At 48.0% G+C, this 16,810-nt stretch overlaps 1 protein-coding gene across 1 annotated transcript in view; it reads right to left on the reverse strand.

Annotated features, from left to right (window-relative positions):
• Positions 1 to 9,172: 9,172 nt before the first annotated feature.
• Positions 9,173 to 16,810, reverse strand: part of STYXL2 (serine/threonine/tyrosine interacting like 2) — a 32,916-nt gene continuing 25,278 nt past the window's right edge. The window contains exon 5 of the mRNA XM_033847934.2: positions 9,173 to 12,494. Within this exon, the coding sequence (XP_033703825.1) occupies positions 9,676 to 12,494 (2,819 nt within the window). The 3' untranslated portion in view covers positions 9,173 to 9,675. The remainder of the gene's footprint in view (positions 12,495 to 16,810) is intronic.

The following is a 16,810-nucleotide window of genomic DNA, read 5'->3' on the forward strand; positions in this document are numbered from 1 at the left end:
ACACAGACTTTTAAAAAAAGGAAAATGTTTTTGTAGTGGAGTGCCAGTAGGTCGAAAGTGAGCTGTGCTCCATCTTGTAATTCACTGCAGCGTGTGCAGAGATGTGTGTATCTTAAGAGGCGTAAAACAACGGAGAAGAAAGGCAGAAAGGAGGTCCTCTTCTTGATTTGCAAAAGGCCTCATGTTGCCCTTGTTTTTCTACTGACACAATTTATAGGCTCCTGGACCTTTTGATATTCCTCCATCAAAACTTTCTTAGTGTCTGTCTCACTTCAAAGGGACACTAGCTAGTCCATGCCACTGAGTTACCCCTAATTCACAGACATTTTAACTGTAGCTGGTGCTTTAATTCAAAGGAAAGAGTCTAATGCTGGGATTTCAAGCCAAAGTAGCCTCTGGGCTCTAAGTGCCTTTTGTTAAACAATCTGCTAGACTGTATTCAAACTCTTCAGAGAAAGACATCGTGTTTCATGCATCTTTGCATTTCCAGCACCCAGAACAATTCTTGTCCCCTAGTAAGAACTCCATATATGCTTGTTGAATGAAAGAAGGAATGAATGAATGAAACCAACAAGGGAGATCTTTTATAGCAGGTCCCAATTATTGTTGATTAATAAATATAATGTTTGTCTACTGAATAGGTCTAGTATTAAACCTCTTTGGCTGAATTTTGGTCATATTGTTGATCCCTAGTTTGGGTGCCTCACGCACAGTGAGGCCAAACAAACTGAAACATCGGAGTTTGGAGCAGAGAAAGATTTATTGCAAGGGTCAAGCAAGAAGAATGGGCAGCCCCTGCTCAAAAAGCCCAAAATTCCTGATGGTTTTCAGGGAAGAGTTTTTATAGGCAACATTTGGGGGAGAAAGACTGCAGGGTGTGTGACCTTCCTCTGATTGGTTGGTGGTGAGGTAACAGGGTCAAATCTCAATCATCAGCCATCTGACCCCAACCAATCTGGGGGTCCAAGTACTCGTGCTCAGCCTGAAGTTACCATCCTCCACCTGGGTGGGTAGCCTTAGTTCCAGTAGAAGAACTCAGAGATATATTGTTACATATACCCCTTCAGGAGGAACCAGGACCCTGCTCTGTGCTGCACTGTTGTTTCCTGAATGCTCCTTTGTTTCTGCATTCCCTCCCTTTCCTAATTAGTAACTGTCTGAATCTGCCCTTTGGAATTCAGAGAAGGTCTAGGAGGCTGAAGACTTTTTCCTACAAACAAGAAACCGGGGACACGGAAAGGCTTTGTATCCTCAGGGTCCTGCTCAGTTTCAATCCTCCCTTTTCTGGTAATCTTCAATCTGGAGGGGAACAGGCGTTGGAATCATAAACTCAGCCGAGGAACGTGGTTTTAGGGGAACTCAGTTTCAATAACTGAAATCCTTATTCATCTTGACTCCACTGCTATCAAAGAGGGAGCATGTTTCTTCTGTTTGAGGGACCGTGAGGATGAGTGATTTGCCTAATATCTCTGTCTCTGTTTCTCTGCCTCTGTCTCTCTTTCCCTCTGTCTCTGCCTCCCTCTCACACACACACACTCCAGCTCTCTGTCATCTCCCCCAGCAGCCTTTGTAATAAATCAAGAGCTCCACAACTGCCTGTGCTGTGCAGCTTTAAAAAGAGAAAGCTGTCTGAAAGACGCACAGATATTGTGACTCCCTGGAATGAAAGCTTCTCTCCCAGGAGTCGGAAGAGAGTGCGTGTGGAAATCTCAGCCTCTTTGAACATCCCATCCTTTAAGTAAAGCTCCTATTTAAGAGTGGTCCCTGGGGGTTCTGGGCTTGTCATCTTCCTGGCACTCTTTCGCACTGGACTGATTATTAGTGAGACAGCTAACACGCAGGATGGAGGAAGGCCAGCCCGAGCATGGGCTTTGTTCAGGGACTGCATCTTCTGGATGGCCAATCTGTCAGCAGCCTGCAGTCAGATTTCTCTGCAATTGCGGGTTTAATCCCTCCCTGGGCATAGATCTTTTTAAAAGCAAAATGGTGTGGTAGAAAAAAGTAGCTTTAAGATCAGACATATCTAGGTTCAAATCCCTGCTTCCCTACTTACATTGTGATTCTGAGCACATCACTTAATCCCTCTCAGTCTGACTTTTCCTATCTGTAAAATGGGGATATTAACACTGGCTTTGCAGAATTGTTACATCTGCCAGCAGGCTAAATGGAATGTGGCTGAGAGGTGGTCAGCAGGCTTTCCAAATGGGATTCCGTAAGGAAGAGCAACAGAACTCTGGGGCCTCTCTTGGTCTGTGCTCTCCGGGACCACTGGAGTGGGAGCAGGAAGCCATTGCGTTGCTTCCTGTTGGAGCGCTTGTTTGCACGGTCTTCTAGTTTGAGATATGCTAATAAGGCAATGATCCATTTAAGCCACAGGGTCTCAACGTCCAGCAAATGGCAGTGAGTCATGCCTGCTGTCTGCCCTTTTGCCTGTTACAGGGGCCTTCCTTGTTCTGTGTTCCTTTGAGGAATGCCTGCTTCTCTCCAAACAGCTCTTAGCAGCCCCATGTGAACGGGGACAGAGCAGGCTGGTGGCAGCTGGCACAGAGCGGAGGCCAGGAGCAGTTATTACTCTGATGGCTTTCGTTTCCCCTCCCAGCCCCTCCTCCCCAGTAGTCCCTGCTCTGCCTTGGAAAGCATGGACATTTGTCAAAACTGGGCTCTGCTGAAGCACCTGCAGAGTTACTGCGGCTTGGAGAGAAATGCTTCCAGCAACTCCGGTCCAGCAGTCAATGTTGGTGAAGAGGGGTTGCTCTCCCAAGCAGCTGGCTGAACTGCTGTGCTTCCCACAGACACCTGGAATTCCCTCCAACCCTCAGTATCCCGTGACATTCTCTCTCCCATCACCCGCTAAGCATCTTGCCCACTCATTAGAGGGGAAAAAAAGAGGAAAGAAAAAGGAAAAGTATCAGTAAACAGAAACAAACTGACTCTCTGGGTCCCAAAAATGATCCATGCTGAATCATTAATTCACTAGCCAATCACTAATTCCATGCTTTTAAAACAAAATTGATTTCAAGACTAACAATCCAGTAGAAGATGTAAAAGATGTTTATTGAGCAATTATTATGCACTAGGCACTGTCCTGAGTACTTTGCAGATGTCACCCACCCTTCAAGGTGTGTGGGCTCTGAAATCAGACTGTCTTAATCTGAATTTTGTCTTTAGCATAGAGTAACCATGTGGCCTTGGCTAATTTATTATTTCACCTCTCTAAGCCTCAGTGTCCCTAACAGTTTCTTTGAAACATCAGAGAGATGTTTCCCTAATCACCCCATCTGAAGTAACACCCCGCTCCCCACCTCCATCTTTCAGAGCACTATTGTTTTTAGCCACAATAAATGTTTGTTGAGAGTCCCCTTTCTCCTAGGCTTGGCTTCTAGTGCTGGGGACACAACAGGGAACAACTACCCCATGGAGCTTACACTCTAGTAGGGAGAGACTGACATATAAGCAAAATAAATATGTAAGTAATATTCTAAATATTCTAAATTCCTTTTTTTACCATCTATCTCCCGCAATAAAATTATTAGCTCCTTGAGGGCAAATTCTCATCTGTCTTGACTTCTGCTGAATTCCCAGTGGCTAGCATAGTGTTTAGCACATCATATGTTTAAAATAATGAAGTAAATAAGGTTAAAAATTTGAAGAAAATAAAGTAGATAATCTATGTCTGAAGCTCTTAGCATAGCGCCTGGAATATGGTAAAAATTTAATAAGTTGGTTATTTTTCAATTAGATTCCAAAGCTGTGTTCTTAAGCATTTTACCACATTGTGTCTGTTATAATAATAACTATAACAATAATAACGTGTTATTGTAGACTTACATATATCAAATTACAATTTACTTATTAAATTCTACTGGATGCCGTGAACTACCTAGGCATATTAAAATAATATGTAATTATAACCCCACAATAATCCTAAAAGGTAGACTTTTTTTTTTTTTTTTGGTGCGGTACACGGGCCTGTCACTGACGCAGCCTCTCCCGTTGCGGAGCACAGGCTCCGGACGCGCAGGCTCAGCAGCCATGGCTCATGGGCCCAGCCACTCCGCGGCATGTAGGATCTTCCTGGACCGGGGCACGAGCCCGTGTCCCCTGCATCGGCAGGCAGACTCTCAACCACTGCGCCACCAGGGGAAGCCCTGACATTCTTAACCTTATGTACCAAATTCCTATAATAAAAGGCAGACTGTGGTAAGTGCCAAAGACAGTTGCAAACAAAATGCTGTGTGATTACAGAGGAGGAAGAAACTCATGCGTCCAGGGTGGCTAAAAGAGGTTTGATAGAGGAGAACCTCGGAGGGTGGGTTGTCTAAGCATGGAGAGGGCAGTGGGGGAGCCCGAGGCAGAGGGGAAAGCCTGAGAAAGGGCACAGAGGAATGTACGAAATGGAGTGCTCTTCCCACAGAGGTGGAAGGTGTGGTACATGAAGGGAATGATGGATAGGGCTGGAAGTGGAGGGGAAGGCGGCCCTTGAATACCAAGGGAAGAAATTTTAACTTCATTTCATAGGCAATAGGGAGCCATTAAAATTTTTAAGCAGAAGAATATAAAGAACCAGAACTGTGAACCTGAAGATTAATTGGGTTCTAGACTAGATGGAGAGGAAATGAGGCTACAATCGCCAGGTGCTGAATAAGAGTCCCGGTTTGGAAAGGTGGTGGTGATAATGGAATGAAGAAAGCAAATGCAAAAAGCAGAATCACCTGGCTCAGGTGAGGGACGAGGGAAAGGAGGTGTCAAAGCTGGCTGTGAGCTTTCAAGATTCAGTGGTTGGTGTTCTTCCGATATACCTAGCAGGCTACTAAGCTTGGACCCAGGTGCCTTGATAGTTCTCTAACCTGGGCAATTTTTCAAAAATCCTTTCTCATGAGGGACTTAGGACCCTCTCTTACTTGAGATTGTCTCTATCTTCCATTACTTCAGGTAGCATGCTCTCGATAGCATAGTGCCCTGGGGCAGTGTTGGTACAAGACTGGCATTCAAGAAATGTTTATCAAACTGAGCTAAATTGAATTGAATTATTGGTTGTGGCCACTTGTCAGAGTTGCCACCAAAGCTGAATCCAGCTTCTGCCTCCAGGAACTTAGAGACACGTGAAGCTGAACCAAGTGGATCTGCCACCCGCTCTGAGACGCCACATCCACCCAGGATCCAGGTGACTGAATGGCTGGCGGTGGGGAGGCTCAGCTGCTGCAGCAGCTGATCTGCATGCACAGATGCTCACAGATGCTAGCTGGGGCCACGATGTCCAAAAATGACAGTGGTGGTGTTTGGAAGCTATAAAAATAAAACTGATTACCTTCACATGCACATGGATGTATTTATACTAATTTGGCAGATGTTTGGGCGGGATGGTGTAACTTAAAATACAGATTTTACATGAAATTTCCTCGTGAGTGTGTGTGTGGCGGGGATGGGGAGTTGATTTCTGGTTGGCACCTGAAAGAGATGGCAGGCATCCTGCATAGCGGCAGGAGCTGACACAGAAAATAGTGCTTTAAAACATAAGCCCTGAACCAAAGCTCATAGGAGTAGATGATCCTAAGAGTAGGTAGAAATGTGCATTCAAGATTCTTCTCACAAAGGCAACCCTGTTTGGCATGTTTTAGGCAGGTTGTGGCAAGAAGTTATTTCACTGTCATTGGTTAATAACACCAGGGATAAGGGTTTCAGGGAGTCCAGAGAAATTCATATGCCCTCTTCTGGTAATATTCCAATCACTAAAAGCAGAGTCTTTGTAACCCAGTGTCAACAATATACCACAGGATAACTGGTGCCCTGGCTTGAAATTTTGCCCCTGTTATTGCGTATCTTCTGTCTGCCATGTCAGATCCATGGTCCATCCTTCCCCACCCTCCTCTGTGACCTACATGGACTGCAGGCACCAGCTCCCCTCCCTCTGGGTTGTTTTTGGGGATGGCCGGGTGGTGGCAGGAGGCTGGAGGCTGAAGTTCTCTGGCTCCTTTCCTATGGGGTCCTGTCAGCCTGGCTCCCTAGACCAAAGGTCTCAGCTTTTGTGAGACTGACCCCTCTGCACAGGCCCCTCTGTCTCTAGGGGTCTAGTAACAGCTCCTGCCTCTTTAGGCCCAGGGATCTAACCCCTAACCCTGGGGTGCACACTATACCTCTCCATCCTGCCCACACCTCTGTAAATGGCTCCTTTACGAGATTCCTTTCTGAATTACCTACTCTGGGTGTGTCTCCTGCTTCCTGCGGGGGTGCTTTGGATCCACCTTATTTTTTTTCACAGACTCCATGACTTCATTTCCCCTCTAGGGCCTCACCTTGGAGGTTAAAAAAAATGTGTTCTCTCTCTCTTACTACCTACCTCCGCATCCTGTGCAGGATTTCCACCCTTGTGGGGCCCCTTTCTGTACACTATTCTGCCCCTGTCATGGAAGTCTCTTAGTGAGCTTTTCATATAACTCAGAGGTAGATGAAGGCCATTGATTCAGACCTGTCTCCTCTTTTTCTTTCCTGTAAAACAAAATCACTGACTCTATTAGTTGGTTTTGCATAGCTAAAACCACATTCCAGTCGTTAATTAATTCTTAAGAGTGGATCTTGTGTTCAGTGCACATTGTTCCCAGTCATTTAAAACATCATTGGAAAGGCTCTACTGAGATGGCCTTTCCATTTAAATGTATTAACCTCTGTGCTGGTAATTCTCTCTTTGCCCCTCCCAATCCACTTTTTGTTCTCCAGACTACTGGGCTCTCCCACCCGCTGGATTCCAGTTAGGTTTGGCCAATGAAAGTTACTAGCGTGAGATCAATATTTAGGAGGAGAGAGAGGTCGTGGTATTCATTCTCCTCACTCCCCTGCCAGGTTGCCAGGTGGCCCTCCTCCCACGGTTATGGCTCTTGCTGGGCTCTGCAAACAGCTCCGTCACTTTGCCCCCTCAGTCCTAGAGTGGTATCAATATCTCACTATTCTAGTACCTGGGTGCTTTGCTGTTCCTTTTTGATCCCTTAACCCTGCCCATGCCTCTGTAAATAGTTCCTCCATTGAACTCTTGTCAGTTACCACTTTGGGTATCATCTACTGAGATCTTTACTGACACAATGCCTACCTTTTAATGTCATTCAGAGACTAGAAGGCTGAAGTGCAACCTATCATGCTAGGTTAGGTCTAATTCAGAAGTCATAGTTGGGATCTTAATACTTCAAATCCCAGCTATTCCTTCAAGCTCATTATAACTCATAAAATTTCCACTGATGTGGTTTACCAAGATGTAGTCTGGACTCCAGGAATACGCTGAATTCAGAATCCTGAACTCTCAGGCAGACACCTCCCTGAGCACAGGATCCCGAAGGAGCTATCCTTGGAGACACAGTAAGCAAAAGCCTTTCTCTAGGTCTTGACCCTGACCCCTCTTGGGTTTCCTTCTTTGAGCTAGTCCACATATGGACCATGTGGACCAAGTGTTGCCCTTCTAGCCTATGAACTCAAGTAAAAGCAGACTAGGTGGTCTCCTTGGTCTGTTTCCACCAGGCTCAAATTCAGCTCTGGAGAACAACAGGGTGACTCTTCAAACCAAGATGCTTCACATGTTTGTTCAACTTCCATTCAGTGGGCTATTAGTTAGGATTGACTAGGAATTTTTTTTAAATTTCTTGACATGATTCAGATTAATTTATTTATTTTCCAGTTAGGTTAGAAAAAAAGACATATGTAGAGAGCTGTGTTAATTGGATCCTTATGTATGGGCACTGGGGGCAGCTGCTCAGCTGGCCTGTCAGTTAATTTGGTCCCTGAACTTGGCTCTCTAAATATTGATGGTCAAATTGCAAGATAATCCAAGGTAAGAAAATCAGGAAAAGAAAAAGAGAGCTGTTGTCCCAGGGATATTCTCAATCCTCTCTCCAGAAGATCAACCTTCTAGAATAGATGCTCAAGTGATTGTCTGTGCCTGTATCAGAAACTTCCCTGTAGGGATGAAATGAGAGAGGAAGACTTGAGCTCACCCAGAAGATAAAACAGGCCACAACCAGCCTTTTTGCAGTGGGCCTATGAGGATAGCGCCATCTTGAATGATGAGAATGACTTGTTGAGCATGGAAACTAGGGACTAAGGCTGACTAAAGTAAAATGAGCAAAGGAAGAAGCAAAGGGGCAAATGGGACAAAGGCTGAGCAGTGTTTTTTTTAAAGGCCTCAGCCAGTGCAGGGGAGATGAGTTCCATCAGCAACTGAACTTCAGGCTGAAGTGTTAGAGGGAAGGTGAGCAAATTAATTCAGTTACTTGGACCGCAGCTAATGTTCAGGTCTGGGTTTGAGCTCAAGTCTGCTCCTTTTGTCTTGGTATCTTTGTGCTCATTGCAATGTGTAATGTTAACTAATCCACACAGAAAGGATGCATCATCTCCATGTCCCATGAAACTAAGGTTTTAGTGATCACATACAATTCATCCCATTGGTGGATTCCTCCTTATCTCCTGCCCTTCCAACTTTGTCTCATGAATTAGATTTTTTTGACTGATCAAGACGTCTTGGACCCCTGCATGGCATGTGCCTGTTTTCGAATCCTGCAAGATGCTGCAGCTTGAAAGGAACTATAGAAATGAGTCCATCAGTGTTTGAGGTAGGTGCCCAAAATATGCCTCTTGCTTCGGCAATTCAACCTGTGTTTGGAGGGATGGAAACACTTGAGAACAAAAGGTAAGGAAATCTCACCGCCTTAGCCCATCCAGAGTGCAGGGAAGGATCAAGTTGACTGCCCACTGCATTGTCCAATGATCCTCCAAAGAATGAAGAGCAAGGATGACCACAAGATTTCTTAAACATACATCTCCATCTCCCTGTACTGGGCTTCTTTTCTTGTCTCCCTCATGGTTTGCTTTTTTTTCCTGCCATTCCAGAGGGACTCTCTACCTTTAGCTTGCCACTCTCACCTGTTCTCTCTTTCTCGAGTTCCCTCTGTTACTCTCAAGGGTCCCCCTAGTGTCTTCCCACTGCACTGTATCCTAAACTAAATACTTGGTTATTATTTTTCATAATTAGGTGATAACGGTATTTTCTGGAGACACAGCTTTTGCAGCACAAGGTGAGGCTGGCTCATGGCAACACATCTGTCTCTTAAATTGGGTTTCTGCTAATATCCAAAGAGCTAAAAGTGACCAGAATGAAGAAGAAATATTTGACAACATATCAATTTAATGGAGATCCAAAACATTCAAAAGAAACAACCGGAACTCAGCATTGCTGGGAGAGGTGAGACGTTCCACAGGATAGGTTTCCTGGGCCTCATAATAGAACCTCTACATATAGAACCATGTTGTGTATTCACAGCCTCCCTGGATGTAAGCTGGAGTCTCCAACAAACTACAGTGCCTTTGCAAGCTCATCTTTCTAGTCTGTGATGAACAAAATCAAATATATAAGTAAAGCACCAAAGCTTAGAGGACAGTGGGCAACAGAAATGGTGTCAGCTTGTCCCTCATTTGGACCTTACATTTATGTCTCTTCTCCTCCTTTTCTGCTTCCTCCCTACACCACATCCAGTGCCCTTCTGCCTGGTACCTCTCATTTCACTTCTGCCCCTCCATATGATCCTCTCCACAACCTTGTCCCTTGATGGGCTGTGGCAATGTATGCCCTGAGCCCTGTGCTAAGCCGTATGGCCTCTCCCTGTGTTCTCAGTCTCTCCCAGATCCACTTTGCCCAGCTTAATCCTCCCTCCTTCTCTGCAGCTTAGTCCTGGTTTCTTCTTGCCGGCGTCTCCAGGCAGCAATGATGGCTTCATCGTCCATTTCTTCCTCCTCCTCCCTGTCAGTGCTTCTCCGATACTGGGACCGCCGCCCTGAAGCAAACCTCCCTTCCTCTCTCTTTTCCGTCCTCTCCTTCTCTCCCTCCTCTTCAGACCTCATGAAGCTCTGGGTGAATTTCCTCTTGGCTCCAAATTCAGAAAAATCTGACTTGGATGACTCTTCCACATCTTCCCAGTCCCTGGGTCTGGCCCAATTCGGACGCCGTGGTTCTGGGGACTCATCCCCTTCAGAGGGCTCAGGGGTCCGGCGGAAAAAGTAGGGCTCTGGGCTTTCCTCTCGGGAGCTTGAGGTCTCACTGAACATGGACCTGGAGAACGTGTGCATCTCTCTGCCCTCCCTGGTGGAGGAAGCAGAGAACCGTGAAGTGCTTCTTACGGAGTTGCCATTGGCCTCATGGTAGGAGGAGGTGTCTTGCTCCTCTGACCGGGATTTGGAGAACTTGTAACTGGAGGACTTAGACTCCGTCTCCCGGAGCAGGGAAGATCTGGTGCACTTCCCCCTGGAGGTTCCAGACCAATCACTTTGGGGAGGAGACTTTTCCTCTGTCCTGAGGCCACTGAGCCACTTATTAATACTGCTCTCCATCTCTTTTCCAGCTCTGCTGCCACTTCCATAACTATCAGAGACAGCCAGGGAGGAGGAGGTGTCTGTTTCGGGTTTCTGGGAATCACTGCGGGAAGAATACCGGAAGCTCCCTATGGCACTGTCAGTGTCCTCATCCCTATCACCCACGTCATCATCCTCATCTTCCTTGACCTTCTTCTTCTTGAAAAGAGAGCTGCGTTTGTTGTCAGAGGCCAGCTTCTCCATTTTGTACTCAGACATCTTCTCCCTCAGCTCTGTTTGCATCTCCTTCTCCTTCCGGCCAAGCTCCTTTAGGTCAACACTGTCAGCAAAGAGGCTACAGATGGGCTTGCTGGTCCCCCTCACTTTGCTCCCAGTACCTTCAGCTCTTGAGCTCCGTGTGATGTGGGTGGACAGCATGGACTGCGTGTCGGAGCTGGGTCTTGCCTGGCTTTGAGGGGGCAGGCAGCCGCCCAGGGAGGAGTTGCTCTGGCCACTAAGCATGGAGACTTGGTCATCCCCCAGGCAGCTGGCTGCTGGTGCCACCTTCATGCTTGCAACAGATGGTGAGCGGGACAACAGCAGCCCTTCATTTTGCTTCTGGGTGAGAGTTTCGCTGACTACGTTGACAATCCAGTTCTGAATGCTGGCAATGGAAATGGTGTCTCCGGGCCCCACTGGCAGGTTAGGTAGAGGTGTGGTGGAGGCGGAGGCCGAGCATCCCCCTGCATTGCTTAGGGCCTGACAGGGATGGGAGCTGTGGCTTTGGGCACTGAGCACCGACCCTGTGTCCCCACCAGCACTGACTGAGGGGGCTGCGGACCAGAATGCAGACAGGGGGATGCTTCCGCTGGCAGCCGAGCTATCTGCCTCCCAGCTTCCCATGGACTGGCTCTCCTCCAGTGTCTGCCTGCTCCTCTCCAGCAGCTCCAGCCTCCGTTGCCTCTTCTTGGCCAAGGCCGAGTCTTCTCCCTTGCTGAGCTCCAGCACCTCCTCCTTGTTCTCACTGCCCACCTTCTGGTGCTTCAGCTTCCAGGCCTGGTAGGCGGATAGGTTGACGTCAGAGAGGTTCTTCTTCTCCCTCTCGGCCTCCTCTGCACGTTGCTCACTGCTGCCGTCTCCTGCCTCCGAGTCTTTCTTGTGAAATCCAAATTGGATTCTCTTGATCTTCCACCTTTCCAGGGCAGTGAGCTTGTCCTTGTTCCTGTGGCAGAAGTTATAGAAGGAGCTGGCCTCAGAGGACACACTCTCCTCGTCATCCTCCCGCGCCCCGCTCCCCACCTCCGGGCTGGCGTCTCCTTCCTCTCTCTTGCTCCTGGAGTGGTACCTCCGCGAAGCCTCCTTCTCAATCTCCAGTAGCCTCTGGTTCCACGTGTCCCAGGTGCTCTCCGTGGACACCGAGTCAGAGCGGCGTCTCCCGCCTCGGTTCAGGCTCATCTCCAGCTGCTGCTTCAGGACCCGGATGTCGTGGCTGCTCACACTGTCGGAGGTGCTGCTCTCACTCGTCACGTGCCTCCGTCTTCTGCTCACAAAGGAGCCGTCGTCACCCTCCTCCTCCTCTTCCTCCTCCCTACTCCACTTCCGGTGCCCCTCTGCCTGGTACCTCTCATTTCGGCTCTGCCACTCCCTGACGATTCTCTCCACATCCTCATTCTCGGGCTCCTGCTCACTCTGGCCGGAGGAGGCTGAGCGCCTGTCGTCCCCGCCCTGGGGGACCTTGCCTGTGGGGAGACCCTGCCCCTTCTTCCACGCCTCGTAGAGTTTCTCCTCCTCTTCTTCATCGATGAGGGTGAGGGGCTTGGAGGCTCGGCTGGCCTCCCCCAAGGAGGAGCTACTCAGGTGACTGGTGGCGTCATCCTCCTCTTCCACGGTGAGGGCGTGCACTCTGGCCCCAACCGTGCTCCGTGCGTCCTCGCCCTCCTCCGCCTCCTCTTCTCCACCCTCCCTGCCGAAGTCCTCTTCTCTCTCCTCCATCAGCTTCTCGTTGAGCTCCCGGAGCTGCTTCAGGAAGCCGTCGTTGGGGTAGATGGCCCGCTTCTTGCGCACAGTCATCAAGGCCTCCAGGATGGTCATATTGTGGAAGATCATCAGGTAGGCGACCACCAGCACTGCTGAGCGGCTGATGCCCATTTCACTGCTGACCAGGACTTTCCCTGAGAAGAAAACACAAGAGAGAGCGATGTAACGGCACTTGTATTTTTTTTTACGAGCTGTTTTGATGTGCTGGATTTAATATGTTTCCTTGGCATCTCATATTCATCCATGCTTAAGTCCCATGAGGCACAAGAATCATTGTCCCCATATTACAGATGTCACACAGAGCACTGACACTGCCCTGTGCTTGAGGAAACATATTCCGCATTTTCTGAACACAGCAGGGAGTGGGGAGTGGGTGGGGAAAAAAGGAACTAACCACTGTCCCCATTTTTGAAACACTGGAGTGCACTTTCTCTCCACCAGACTGAGCATCAGAAGGAGGAAAAATAAAAGAATAGAGAAGAAAAGGAATGAGCCTAGGATGAATGAATCACAGAGAAGTAGAATCTCAGTGTTGGAAAGGACCACAAGTCCCTTGAGAATCCCTTTTACAACTTCCTGGATGCTGGATAATCCATCATCCAGACTCTGCCAGATGCTTCCAGTGACAGAGAGCTCAGTATCTTAGACAGATAGACAGAAAGACAGACACACACACACCCCTCTCATTCCATATTTATGTAATTCTAATTTTTTGAAAATTCTTTCACATGTTAGGGCAAAGGATAACTTTCTGTAACAGGTACCCAGTGTTCCTGCTTTGACATACAAAGGTAAATAATAAATATATCTGTATGAATCAGATCTTTAATACAAAAATCTTTTTTTTTTTTTTTTGCGGTACGCGGGCCTCTAACTGCTGTGGCCTCTCCCACTGAGGAGCACAGGCTCCGGATGCGCAGGCTCAGTGGCCATGGCTCACGGGCCCAGCCACTCCGCGGCATGTGGGATCTTCCCGGACCGGGGCACGAATCCGCGTCCCCTGCATCGGCAGGCGGACTCTCAACCGCTGGGCCACCAGGGAAGCCCAATACAAAAATCTTTAAGACAATCACGATCATATTCTTCACTAGAGTTTTTTTTTTTCTTTTTCTTTTTTCTTTTCCTCGCTATTCTAGGTCTTTCAATCATTAGTCAAACATTTTTTCATGTTCCATTACTATACTTGCCACTCTCTTTAGGTCAAACTTGAATTTATCAGTTTATTCCTAAGGAAGTTGTGTCAGTACGGAGCAAGATATTTCAGGTTTGGACTGACCCATACAGAGTAGAGTGGGCCCCTGGCCACTCTTTTTCTGGGCACTGGGTCTTCACTGATGCCATCTGAGCTTGCAATGTGGGTGGATATATCACACAGTGAACTCAAATTATCTTTTTTATCAATTGAAACCTATAAAGCCTTCTAAAAAAACTGCTATCAAGCCATGTCTCTCTTATCTTGCAGCATTCTTAAAACATAAAGATAACTCTACAAATTCCTATTGATGTTTTTGGTAGTTATAGCCTGTTCTTATAGGCTAACAGAAGCTTTTGCCAGTCTCAATTCTACCATTCAATAGATCAGTTATTCCCCAGCCTCCCCCTCTGCTTTGCATCCTTCATAAACATGACAAACATGCCTTCATTCTATGACTGTTTAAAATGCACACTGGGACCGCTAGAGATCTCCCTCCAGGCTGTCATCAATCTATTTGTCAACAGTCTTCGGGGATATTTGTTAAATCAGTTAAGAGTCCTATTTTACAATATGGGCTGGGGGTGACTTCTATTATTATATCTTAGTACCAGTTAAGACCATGTCTTTGTCACATAGAAGGCCAGAGACCAAGGCAAGACTTGAGGGCCCTGAGGTCCAATAATGCTGAAAGGCCTTAATGCCAAGGGCCAGCAGCCACTAGGGGGAGGTAAGCAAGCAGAATCAAAGCCACTAAAAGAGCATCTACAGATTCAATGTCTTATCCCCTCCCTCCTCCAGCTCAGGGCTCAGCTGTCCCTCAGCAAGGATCCCCTTTTAACTGGCCGACCAGGTCACAATTTACTACAATTAGTACCAAGGTCTCATTCACTTCCTCTGGAGGTGCTTACTAGGCCAGCTCACTTCAGGACACTTCAGGACACAGGCAGCTAGGCTTCCTCATAAGGGCATCACATACAATTAGACTCAGTCTGGTGGAGGCCAGGTTGGGGTGCCATGCTTTTCCGTGCTATGTTCCTTACACCTGGGATTCCTCTGAAGAATGTCAGGGGCAGCCTGAGGGACAGGGGAGAGCTGGGTGGGTCAGACTTGGGCCCCCCCCAATGCACCCAGAGCAACGAAAGGATTTTTTTATTTTCTCTGTTAGGCACGAGGCCACCCTAATGTATAGCTTATATTCTTGACACAACTCGAGGGGATGCCTTTAACTTTGAAGTCAAAGTTGATTTGTTTGGTTATGATGAAAACTCCCCAGCAGTAAAATGGCTTGAGGAAGGTGGTCTTTTTTCTAATTTGCAGTTGCCATCTTGATTAGCAGCAGGGCTGATGGCGGGGGGGACGTGGGGGTGGTGGTCTGTGCTTAAAGATTTGAAGAGTACAGCTAGTGGAGAGAGCCCTGGACTTGAGTAAGGCCGGGTTCCAGTTCTCTCACACTCTCAGTATGCCTTTATATGGCAGGCATTTGTTTTGTATCCTCCCAATTCATAATTCTGCTTTTCCTGAGAACTTTCCCCCTCTCTGCACCCCGGGAAAATGAGAAGTACTTGCCCAGAAGCCACCCCCCTTGCCACTGTGGGTAGAATTTAGGGTAGACAAAGGACCAGAATCTGACACACAAATTTTCTCTCCAGGGAACGTGGAAATGGAACTGAGGCAGGAAGTTAGCAGTTATTGTCAGGCCTGTGGTGGGCCATGCTCTCTGAGGTAGAAAGCAGTGATGGAACCAAGAGTCCTGAGGCTGTCCAGTCCCTGTTCCAGACCATCCTGGGGCCACCTTCCTGTCTTTGGATTTCTCCTTGTATTGCTGTAATTAATGCTTTTGTTGCATTTTGTTAAGTAGTTTCAGATGCTTTCTACTTACTGGCGATCAAAGGAATCTTAATTATTTCATGGTGGCCATCACTTAACCTGATGAGCGGGATTTCCCAATTTGCAAAATGTAAATACCTTCTCAAGGGGTCATTGTGATTATTATGTAAAATGCTCAGAGCCAGGGGTATGTTTTGCCTTCCTCCTTGTTAAGAACTGACTCGGAAGCGTCCTAGAGTGGAGAAAAACCACAGAAACTAAGGCTCAGGAGATTAATTCCAGAGATGGTGACAGCTGTCTGCCCCGGGGTAGGAAGTGCCCACAAAGGCTACAACCACTGTAAAGTATATGCCGTCCTTTCCCTGCCTCGCAGGGGTGCGGAGACTAGGGAGGGTGAGCCTGAAGGCAGCTGATAGCAGCAAGGGAAGAGGAGATGGTCTGCTGAACGCACCGGCCGGGCAGGTGATGAGGACCACCCGGTCGACCCGGCAGAGCTGCTGCGCTCGCCCGCAGGCCCTGCGGCACCGCTTTGAGTCGCGGGGAGACCCTGCCCTGCAGGGAGTGCTGCCGTCTCCCTCTCCCCGAGACAGGACACTTGCCTGCTCCGGCCTCGCAGCTCTTGGACGCCCAGCCCGCCGCCTCCCTGCCACGCCGCCACCCTCCGGTCAGCTTCACCCGCTTCTGGGGATGCGTTTCGGCTCTGCGAGCCGCCTCACTCGCCCGGGATGCTGCTCGAGCCCCGCCGGCCGGTTGCCGCGGCTATGGCTTCCCTCGTTCGGCCGAGAAGTGGCCGTCAGCACCCGGCAAAGCAGCGGAAGAAATCCCGTCTCCCGCAGACCCTTGGCAGACACGCCCAAGTCCACTTTTGTCAGAAGAAATACGTTCTTAAAAGTAGGTTTTTTAAGCATTGAAAAGGGGAGAAAATCATTTTATATAGATATAATTATTATATACATAACATTTATAAATTATAATTTAATAAAAATGTATACATCTATAAAAATATTTCCCCTCTCTGTCTCTCTCTCTCCCTCTTTTTTTTTTCTCTCTCTCTCTCTCTCTATATATATGTATCCATTAAAAATTACCCTTCCTGGCCATTGGTGATGATAGGAAATGTCCTTCCCAGGAATAGTTAATAACATTCATTATAGTAATGGCTGTAACTTTTTTTTTTGGTACGCGGGCCTCTCACTGTTGTGGCCTCTCCCGTTGCGGAGCACAGGCTCCGGACGCGCAGGCTCAGCGGCCATGGCTCACGGACCCAGTCGCTCCGCGCCATGTGGGATCTTCCCGGACCGGGGCACGAACCCGTGTCCCCTGCATCGGCAGGCGGACTCTCAACCACTGTGCCACCAGGGAAGCCCTGTAACTTTTTAAACTTTTATTATTTGCCCAGTTCTATGCGAAGTAAGCCCTTATATGCAT

Source organism: Tursiops truncatus, chromosome 1 (assembly GCF_011762595.2).
Source record: "Tursiops truncatus isolate mTurTru1 chromosome 1, mTurTru1.mat.Y, whole genome shotgun sequence".
Taxonomy (NCBI): domain Eukaryota; kingdom Metazoa; phylum Chordata; class Mammalia; order Artiodactyla; family Delphinidae; genus Tursiops; species Tursiops truncatus.